Source organism: Hevea brasiliensis, chromosome 17, assembly GCF_030052815.1.
Source record: "Hevea brasiliensis isolate MT/VB/25A 57/8 chromosome 17, ASM3005281v1, whole genome shotgun sequence".
NCBI classification, from domain to species: domain Eukaryota; kingdom Viridiplantae; phylum Streptophyta; class Magnoliopsida; order Malpighiales; family Euphorbiaceae; genus Hevea; species Hevea brasiliensis.
Window position 1 is genome coordinate 57095111 of NC_079509.1, and position 10824 is coordinate 57105934.

At 31.3% G+C, this 10824-nt stretch overlaps 1 protein-coding gene across 4 annotated transcripts; it reads right to left on the reverse strand.

Annotated features, from left to right (window-relative positions):
- Positions 1 to 6068: 6068 nt before the first annotated feature.
- Positions 6069 to 9770, reverse strand: LOC131168991 (G-type lectin S-receptor-like serine/threonine-protein kinase RKS1). Of its 4 annotated transcripts, XM_058139295.1 has the most exons (7): positions 8215 to 9763; positions 7921 to 8055; positions 7591 to 7781; positions 7209 to 7419; positions 6872 to 7109; positions 6592 to 6742; positions 6069 to 6493 (listed from the first exon to the last, which is right to left on the reverse strand). In XM_058139295.1, the coding sequence occupies exons 1-7, from the start codon at positions 9482 to 9484 to the stop codon at positions 6188 to 6190; spliced, it is 2502 nt and encodes an 833-aa protein (XP_057995278.1). In that variant the 5' UTR covers positions 9485 to 9763; the 3' UTR covers positions 6069 to 6187. The 4 variants fall into 4 exon arrangements, with proteins under 4 accessions (XP_057995278.1, XP_057995277.1, XP_057995280.1 ...); XM_058139294.1 differs by having other exon boundaries at positions 7921 to 9765; XM_058139297.1 differs by having other exon boundaries at positions 6347 to 6493; positions 6592 to 6647; positions 7921 to 9770.
- Between the last annotated feature and the right edge of the window lie 1054 nt (positions 9771 to 10824).

Genomic DNA, 10824 nt, shown 5'->3' on the forward strand with positions numbered 1-10824 from the left:
TGAATGCACTATAACACTTCATTAGGAGGACATGACTTTCTCAAAGATGAATCAACTACCTCCAATCGTCTATTTTCTCTCCAACAGTGCCATATTTGCATATGCAATTCAGAACATTATCATACAAGAGATGAACTATATGTCACATAATAGTGTAATTAGTTTGGAAGATAATGCATCCAATGATCAAATAACAAAAGCCTTCATTTCGCTGTGTCTACATCTTTAACTTACATGCCCTATCATGCTTGATTGAGAATCCTCTTGATAATAGCTATTGTTCTTCTTCTTTGTAATTATCTCTAATAATATGACTCCAAAACTGAAAATATCAAATTTTGTTGAAATTCTTCCAAACATCACATATTTTGTTGACATATAATCACTGCATATGTAATGAACAAAGAAAATAGTCATAATATTCATTCCAATATATTTGATGTAAGAAAAAAGGTGTTGCTAGTATTGATTCCACTATGTCACAGTGCACTTGGTAGTGTAGATATACTTACAATGTTCCAACAATTCTTTTTGTCTTTTCTTGAATTTGATTTCGTTTGAAAATTTTAGCTAGCCCAAAATTTGAAATTTTTGGATTCATTTCTACATATAATAAAATGTTACTAGTTTTTAAATCTCTGCAGATGATATTTAACTTGGAATCTTGGTAAATGTATGAGATCCCACGAGGAATTCTAACAATAATATTAAATTGTTTTCTCTAATCCGGGATTGCCCTCTTTGTTTCATCTAAAAGAAAGCTAGTGTTAGATTATGTAATCTAGGTAATATTATTCAAACAGATTCAACTAACGAGTACAATACATGAATACAATGCTAGGATTTACCAAAAAGAAATGAGTTCAAGCTTTATTTGGCAAGTATTCATAAACTAGCATTAGTTCTTCCCCCTGAATGTAGCATCCTAAGAGTTTCACAAGATTCATGCGCTGAAGCTTTGCAATCAACATAATTTCATTCTTGAATTCCTCCATTCCTTGCCCTGAATTTTTCAATAGTCTTTTCAAAGCTACCTTCTTTCCATTAGATAATTGACCCTGAATAATTTATGTTTAAAAAAGTAAGCCTAGTTTGAAAAGGCTTAGTTTGAAAAATCCAAAATCCATTAGGCAGTATATTGATGCACAAGCACGTAGTTTTGAGAAACTATATATACCTTATAAACCAAGCCAAAACTACCTTGTCTTAATTTGTTAGCTAGAGAGAAATTATCAGTGGCAGTAAGTGATGCAGATTATATTCCTAAAGATTTTAGGAGCACAAACTTGATACAGTACGATTAAAAATCCAATCCAAATGGAAAGGGATTCGGATCTTCAAATTCGGATTAGATTCAAACCATTTACATAATGTCCTCGATCAGGACATAATATGTTCAGGCAAAACATGGTATGATCGGACAAGACACAAGGTATTCAGTCAAGACATAATATGTTTGGAAAAGAAGTAAGAACTTTGGATGAAATGGAGAATGCTAGGACAAAATAGAAGTTGGATGCATGCTGATAAGATGTAATATAATCCTATCGGAAATCTCGTTACTGATGTGTCCCAACCGCAAGCGCACGGGTCGTTCAAGTAGTATAGAAAAAGATATCATTCCCACGAGGAGTTGTGTTAATGATTGAATTTTTGATGTAAAATAAAATATGTTAAAATTGTATTTTAATCAAATTAATAACAGAAATTTAGGAATTTGAAGCATAAGATATGAAAATACAAAACTAAATTCAAACAATGACTAATTTAATAATTCGCAAAATAAAGAAATTGATAATAATGAAAATTAATAAAATGAGATTAAACTAAACACTCAAAAGTAAAATTCTAAGCAATAATTGATGAAAGACGATTCTGGAGTTAAGGGTTCATATTTAAGTCATTTTGGGATTTTCCCTAGTTAGCCCAATCCATGAAATTTATGGGTTTAAAGGAGATTAATTCTAAAATCCTTTGAAAACTCTTTCTAGTGAGACAAAGAGTGCCTTAATTAACTTAATCCTACTTTCGTGGAGTTAAAATTAACCAAGACCCATTAGGTTCTTTAATCAATCTATTAAAACCCTCTTAACCCTTAGTCTATTTCTAGATATAAGTTAATTAAGTCCAATTTCTTGATTAACTATCACTTAGTTTTCTCCTTTCGGTACTTCAACCAAGGATTAAGAACATAACTTAATTGGGCCCTTCATTAAGCATGTGAATAAGCACACAAGAAATGGATTAAACCTCATAAAATTCATTAAATTGGGACTAACCCAGTTCAAATCCACAAAAAATAACTAAATATTACATCCCTTACTCCAGAATCAAAGGAAACTACTCACAATCCATGTTTAACACAAGAAATTCTAAGTAAAATAGGAAATAAATCATGAAAATAAACTAAAACTAAAGAAACTCGATACAAGAAATATAGGAAATATGCAAGAAAGGAAAGAAAACTCCAAATCTGGTTGAAAATGGTGTGGGTGACGTTTTTTACTCTTCAACTGCTGCCCTTTTTCTTTCCCTTTCCTCCTCTCCCTTTCTAAAATGGGATAAGGGTCTATTTATAACTTTTTCTGACAAGGAGCCCTAAAATGGTGTGTTTGAGGTGTGATTTTCTGAGGGAATCTTCTGCCAGCTCATTATGAAGTCTTTGTGGGACTGCATAAGTGGACTGCATAAGTTATGCAGTCCCTTATGCAGTTTTCGGCTGGTTTCTGGCTCTCTGTGCGAAACTGCATGAGCGAGGTGCAAGACTGCATAAGTTATGCAGGATTCCGTGAGGTTGCATAAGGGAGGCACGAATCTGCATAAGTTATGCGACAACTTATGCAGATTTCGGTAGGTATTTGAAACATTGTTTCTTCTCCTTATGCAGAACTGCACAACTTATGCGACAAGTTATACGCAATTTGGCCAATGCATACTTCAACTTTGAAACTTGTTTTTGACATCTTTGGCTGTGGAAATCACTCCTCAAAAGTAAAATTTCTTTTTAGTCCCTCAAAAACACCATTTTACCTACAAAACAAAGTAAAATTACAAATTAATCCAAAAATTGGCAATAATGAAAAACTATCTAAATAACTAATGAAATTAGCTAAAAGTGACTAATAATCAAATAAAATGGCTATGAAATTAAACCTAAATGATTATGCAAAATGTATGTATCAAATACCCCCAAACTCAAGCTTTTGCTTGTCCTCAAGCAAACTTTAAAATATAATGCAATTTTTAGGGGTGCCTTATCCAAAGAGCTATGAAAATCACCTATTAAAGTAACTTAACACACCTTTAGCCATACCAACAATCCATATAACCATCCTTCAAAATGCAAAGAATCTAATGCTTATCCAAGCTTTCACCGCTTAGCCATCAAGTCAATTATCATTCAAAATTCCCAAACCAACCAATCAAAAGAGAGAGTCATGCTCAAAAAGAATTCTAGAACAATCAATAGCCAAAGTGTCTCTATATAGAATGACGAAATTTAATGAGTGAATGAATAAATTTCCAATCCCATAGGCAAATTCTCTACTCCTATCTCCACTAATGTAGCAAGTACTATCAAGAGATTAAAGGTCTTTTTGGGATGTAATGGGACCATGGGGTTCAAAATGAGGCTAAGAAGAAAAAGGTAAAAAGGATTCAAAGCATGAGAATATTTTCAATCTTGAAAACATAAGGTACACTTCTTATTTTATTTTTTTTCTTCTTCTTTTTTTGTATATATATATATATATATATATATAGAGGAGAGAAATACACAATAAGAATTGTCAAGTGCTAACATGTTTTACAAAATACATAAAAAAATGGAGGGACACTTTGATACTTTAAACTTGTATCTTGCATTTCTCTTGATGATTGTCCCTAAAAATGCCACCCCCAAACTCATTTCCTTTAATTACTTTGGGTGGATTTCTTTCAATTTGAATGACAATAGTGAAAAGCACATATACTAGCACTTTTACAAGATGACAAGCATTTCTTCTCCCTTTCATTAATATATATATGTTTTTTCTTTTTTCTCTTTTTTTTTTTTTTGATATTAGAGTATAAAGTGTACCTAATATTCAATTATCCTCATGAAAAGGGTTGGAGTGTTTGGTTAATTGGCTAGGTAGCAATAAGGGTTTCAAGAAAAATTAGGAATAAAAAGGCTCAAAGGGGTTTGCAAGGGTTAATTTTAATTAGGAAAAAGGCCAAAAGTTTAAAATGAGAAGGTTTAAATCAAAGAATGCCTAATCATCTCTCTTTTCAAGTATAAGTTGGTATTTCGCCTTGAAAGGTTTAGAAAATTTGTTCTAGGATTGGTGAGACATCATTTGACTACCTTATATCCAATAACTCCCTCTAAACATTCCAATCTCTAAAGGACTAGTTGGGTGGCTTTTTGGCTAAGAAGATATAGGCAAGGGATAAACACTTCAAAACTTTTCACCTCTTAGAAAACTTTCAATCCACAAACCCAACTAAAGGTAAGTCAAATCACTCTCATAGGCAACTTTTCAATACTCAAGGGATTTGGCAAAAGATTTTATTTCATGATGCATGATTCCTAAAAATGAGCAATGCATTAACTAAATAAAACAAATCTATTTCTAATATCTATATGGTATGATTCCTAGATAATGTGTAATGTATGCATATATTTACAATATAATACATGCAATCTAATTACAATGTATGTGTATGATAATGAAATGGAATGAAATTTTTTTTTTGTACTATTCCCTATATTAAAATGTGAAAACTTTTTACAAAAAACAAAATTAAAACATTAATGCATACCCCCAAACTCAAAATTGGACATTGTCCTCAATGTCTAAGGTAGTGCATAGTGAAATTCAAGTTAAAAATGAATAACCATGTATTAGTGAAATGAAAAGCAAATGTGAAAGGTTACCTGGCATAGGACAGTGATTTAGCAGCTAAAATGTGAATTCAAGAGATGATGGTGATGCATAAGAAAGCTGCACAAGTTATGCAGAATAAATGCTGTACAGAACAGGTGCATAAGGAGAGTGCATAAGCTATGCAGTATAGCATGAGTTGCATAAGGGACTGCACAGGCGAAATATCAAAAATATATATCAAAAAAATTTACGAAATATCAAAAATATATATGTATAATGATAGAAAAATAAATTTTTTATTCAGTTTTATCAATTTTTATTTTTTTTCAATTATATATATATTTTAATTGATAAACTTAATAGTGTTTAATAAAACTAATTAGTTTCTTTAAAATAGAAACTCAATAGCAGTTTCATTAGCACTAACGAAAAATTTTGATAGAGGGACTAAATAATTTAACAAAAATAAAATATAAAAACTAAACAATATATTTTTTAAAATACAGTGACCAAGTAGTTAGTTTCATTAAAATATAAGAACTAAATAATAATTTTCCCTAAAACCAACTCTTTTTCTTTGATTTGATTTTATTTAAGAGTTAGATTTGAAATATTATAAATGTAAAATTAAATCTATTATTAATAAAAAAAAATAATAACTCACCTACAAGTTTCATAAACTTAACTTCTAATATTAACCATTTTATATCTCTTCATAATGGATTAGCTTGAGGTGTCAAAAGATGGCAGCTTGCAATTAGTTTTAAATTAAGACTAATGGTTTATTAATATAGTTCTTTAATCAATAAAATGAATATTTTATGTGAAATTTATCACCTATATAGTAAAATAGGAATTAATATAAAATAAATTATTTATATTGTGGGAATTATTAAAAAGAAGAGCATTATATTAAGCACCTTTTAAATAACAAAAAACATATATTATGGAATAACTGTTTCTAATTTTGATTAAATATATAATGTTTAATTTATTTAAATAATATACTAAAATAAATATACATGCTAATATTTAAATTGATTGAATTTTTTATTTTAAAAAAAAGAAAATTATCCATTTTTAATATAATCAATGGTTAAAAACTTAAATTCTTATATTATTATATATGATTTAATACATTACAAAATCAACATATTTTCACATTTTTTCAATTTAAAAAAAAAAGAAATTGAACAGAAATAGTTTAATTTCAATTCAATATAAGAAAAGAGAAAAACAATCTGATTCTAGTTTGTTCTTGTCGAGAAAAAAGCATATTATACTAAAAATTTATGTATGGTCAATGAGAGTTAATGTATTCAGCGACATACAATTTCAGTAATTGTTTTGTCATCCACAGAATAAAATTCATCCCTTTTTGCTGATGAGCTAGAACTATTATAAGACTTTCTCAAAATGAATGCAGGCTGTTTTGGAGGAGGAAGAGTTGTTTCACTGTTCAACATTAAAACAACTGTTGACATTGTTGGTCTGTCCAATTCATCTTCTTGCACACATAAGAACCCAATCTGGATGCATCTTAATACTTCATGAGGAGGACATGACTCCCTCAAAGATGAATCAACTATCTCCAATGGTCTATTTTCTTTCCATGAATGCCATATCTATGCAATTCATAACATTATTAATTTGGAAGATAATGTTTTAAATAATCAAATAAGTCAAAAACCTTCATTTCTCTCTATCTACATCTTTAACTTACATGCCCTATCATGGTCAGATGAGAATCCTCTTGATAATAGCTATTGTTCTTCTTCCCTGTAATGATCTCTAATAATATGACTCCAAAACTAAAAACATCAGATTTTGTTGAAAACTTTCCAAATATCACATATTCGGGTGACATATAACCACTGCATAGATGTCATTAAAAAAAGAAAGTCATGATGCTCATTCCAATGTATTTGATGTAAGAAAGAAAGGTATTGTTAGTATTGATTCCAATATAGTTCTAATGCTCTTGGAAGTGTAAATATACTTACAATGTTCCAATAATTCTTTTTGTCTTTTCTTGAATTTGATCTCCTTTTAAGATTCTAGCTATGCCAAAATCTGAAATTTTTGGGTTCATTTCTGCATCCAATAGAATGTTGCTAGTTTTTAGATCTCTGTGGATGATACTCAACCTAGAATCTCGGTGAATATATAAAATTCCACGAGCTATTCCAACGATAATACCAAACCGTTTGCTCCAATCTAGGATGCCCCTTTTTGTCTCATCTAAAAGAAAGCGAGAGTTAGAGTTAGATTCTGCAGTCCATGCCATATTGTTCAAGCAGATTGAACTAACAACTAGTGGAATACAAAGCAAGGACCTACCAAAAAGAATTGAGTCCAAGCTTTTGTTTGACAAGTACTCATAAACTAGCATTGGTTCTTCTCCCTGAATGCAACATCCTATGAGTTTCACAAGATTCTTGTGCTGAAGCTTTGCAATTAACATAACTTCATTTTTAAACTCTTCAATTCCTTGCCCTGAATTTTTGGATAGTCTTTTCACAGCGATCTCCTGCCCATTGGATATTTGACCCTGCAATCATATTTAGAAGTGTAAATTATTTACTCTGCATAATCACATTTAAGGCTAGCATTCTTCTGCAGAATCTCACAAAGGCAGATAGAAACTAAGATAACCAAATGAACATGCATGGAATTGTGAAGCCATTCAGTTTTGAGACATTTGCAGACAAATTAAATATACCTTATAAACCAAGCCAAAACCACCTTGTCCTAGTATTTTAGCTGGAGAAAAACTGTTGGTCGCAGCAAGTATTGTGCTGAGATTGAAAAATACGACCTCTGGATGACCTCCAACTTCATTTGCCACCAAGATATCCTTGTAGTATTTTCCATCGATCGTATCAAGCAATCTTTCTTTCCATTTTTTCCTCACTTTTCTCAGAAAAAATAAAACCAAAATGTTTAAGTATAAATTTCTTATAGAACAAAAATTATTCCAACATCAAACAATTCAGCACTATAAATATAAATTGAAAGGCACCAAACAGCATGAACAATCCTGTTTTCTTACCTCTTTTTCCTTTCTTCTTGAACCACAAACATGCAAATAAGATGATTATAAACCAGGCTGAAACAACAGATACTATTAAAATAGCCAGATTATCCTTCCTCTCCAGAAAACCATTTGATTTCTCTGCAATTTCGGCTGTGATAGTGGGAAATTTGAAAAACCAAAAAGTTAAAAAGGCAAAGCATAGTGATAGAACATAAGCATAACCAGTGCAGAAAATTCCAGGAAGGTTTTTTTCACCTGAAGATACAAATTGGTTTTGAGCAAAATTAGTGAAGAGCAAGAACACATTACCTAATTCGTGTGCATCAACACGAACATGAATATCAAATCCCTCATCCATACTAATAACAGTGTCCATTAATTCTCCATACCATGCCAAGCAACCAGTACCTTTCCCAGTAATGGCTAGGCGTGCATACGCAGAGCAAGAGCAATTCCTCCTGCATACCAGTTCGCAATCAACAGGACTCATGTTCAAGCCCAACCAAACTGCTTCTGAAGTATCAGGAATCCTAACACCTGCCACTTTCACAAAGCCTTCTCCACGCATACACATTGATTCCTGCCGCTTCCTGACACACCCACCTGATCCATCCTTTAAAGTATTCCAGTCCCTCAGGAACTTGGGTTTATACCCAGGCAAACAATCACATTCAAATTTATGATTAACATACACAGGATCACACTTACTGTAAGCACCACATTGTCCATATGATCCGCACTGATAATCTGGTGCTGACCAGAATTCTTTCCATTTGCCTTCTCTTTCGTGCCAGGTTTGGCGCATAAGCAATCCTGAATAATCCAACACTGTTCGCAGTACAACAGAAGCATCAACGAGAGAGAAGGAAATGGATATCTCATCTTGGTTGTTAACAAAACTTAAGTTTAGCATATCTTCATAATTCTTTATTGGCCATGGGGGACTTCTCCAATACCGTTTTGTACCCCTGTAAAGAATGACTTGTGGTGACCCTTTTGGATTGACCTGAAGCGAGTAGTCTCCAGTTCCAGGGTCATCAGCTGATCTCCATGATGTTAAGAATTGGTGAATACCTGTTTTTGGATTCAGCCCAAGTTTCATTCCTGGTAGGTGAGTATCCGTAGGATGATCAAAGCTTTCCCACACAACTCTTTTACTCATTTCTTGGACCAAAATCAAGTTTCCAGAATCCAGGAGCTGAGCTACACAAGTGTCTGTCTCTGTCACTTCCACTGAGACATTAGTAGACCATACAGGAATTGTCTGGCTATGATTGCTATAGAGAATGAGATTTCCATATTGATTAATGGAGAGAACTCCTGAAGAGCCGTTGATTGGATGGTTCCTATTGGCTACCCAAACCACAGTTTGCCCTCGGTCTTTGTGGTACCGGATTCCAAGATATCTATGCCTGGAACTTCCAGGGCTAAAAAATCCTAAAGCAAAATTCTTTTCTCTGGAGATTAGAAGGCTGCCATCTTGAATGGTTTGGTTTATGGTTATGGTGTCTCTGGAGGAAGAAAATGTAAAATGGAGGATTAGAATAAGAGATTGAAGAAACAACTTATGACAGTCCATTCTGTTAATTTCTACAGCTCTTCATTGAAATGAACTTCATAGAGAATTACCAATGGAGCAAAGAATTATCACCTCCTTGATTCCAAGGAGGCGCCACCCTTCACACTTGTGGGCAAATTGTTCGGAAATGTGTGGATATAACTCAACAAAATGCACCAAGAAGTCAAAAACAAAATGGTCTTGGTCTTCTATTGATGATGATGAACTCAGTTTACATTGGAATGAAAGAAGAAAGCAATTTCCTGAGGTCCAATCTCCTCTGCCAGTGGTGGTCCCTGTAGAAATTAGCTCGCTTAGCTTCATGTGATTCAATAATTTTCAAAACATTTTGTAAGAACATATAAGGTCAATTTTTTTTTTTTAATTTTTATTCTAGAAGCACCAAGATTTTCAATCGCTGCATTTGTCAAATACGTACAAGCATATCCATGGAATGTCCCTAATGGGACAAGAAGGTGAAGGTGACCCTAGCAATATGATGAGAGCTTGGGATCTATATAAATATAATAAACTTCATTAGTCTTATTAATATCACTAATTAATGTGGGACTTTTTAGTTCATTAACATTTTATATAAAAATTTAAATAAAAACTAATATATATACCTATATTTATGAAGCATAATTTCAAAAAATTCTTAAAATTAGAATTAATAAGTATAAATAATTAAAAATACAATAAAAAAATCTAATTGATTGCCTATAATTCTAATGCATCTTATTTCTGTTTTTTAGCTATATTTTATCAGTAATTATTAATAACTCCAACAGAGTAGTATTCATCTAACAGTGATGAGGTCATGATTCAAATTTCAAAGTCTAATAATTCCTTTTCTTTTAAAAATTTACGAAATACCAAAAATATGTATGTTTAATGATAAAAAAAATTATTTTCAGTTTTATTAATTTTAAATTTTTAATTATATATATTCTAATTGACAAACATAATAGTGTTTAATAAAACGGAAAATTTAACAATTAAATTTTGAGTAAATTAGTGTTGGATAAGGAAAATATAAAAAAAATTAAATTATAAAGTTATTTGATATGTATCGAATGCCATTAATAAAATTTTAAGTGTAAAAATTAGGGGAAAAAACCATGATTTTTCAAAGAAAAAAATCTACCAAGAAAAGAAAGGTAAATATTACACACAGTTACTCAACTTTAATTTTTAAAATAGTTAACATGTTAGCATGTTAACTCGAAAGCTTTTAATTTACAGTTACAATGACTTTTCTAAAATTAAATTGAAATATAATGTTTTGTGAAAAAAAAATTAAAGTTTAATGGCTTTTATGAAAATATTCGTAAAATTGAGTAATCACATATGAAATTACT

Excerpts from the sequence above, each read along its gene's own strand:
- LOC131168991 (XM_058139294.1), bottom strand. The coding sequence starts at position 9,484 with ATGGACTGTCATAAGTTGTTTCTTCAATCTCTTATTCTAATCCTCCAT. Across the intron at positions 7,420-7,590 it reads GTTTTGGCTTGGTTTATAAG|GGTCAAATATCCAATGGGCA; the intron begins GTATATTTAATT and ends ATATGATTGCAG. Across the intron at positions 6,743-6,871 it reads AAAAGAATTATTGGAACATT|TGGTTATATGTCACCCGAAT; the intron begins GTAAGTATATTT and ends ACATCTATGCAG.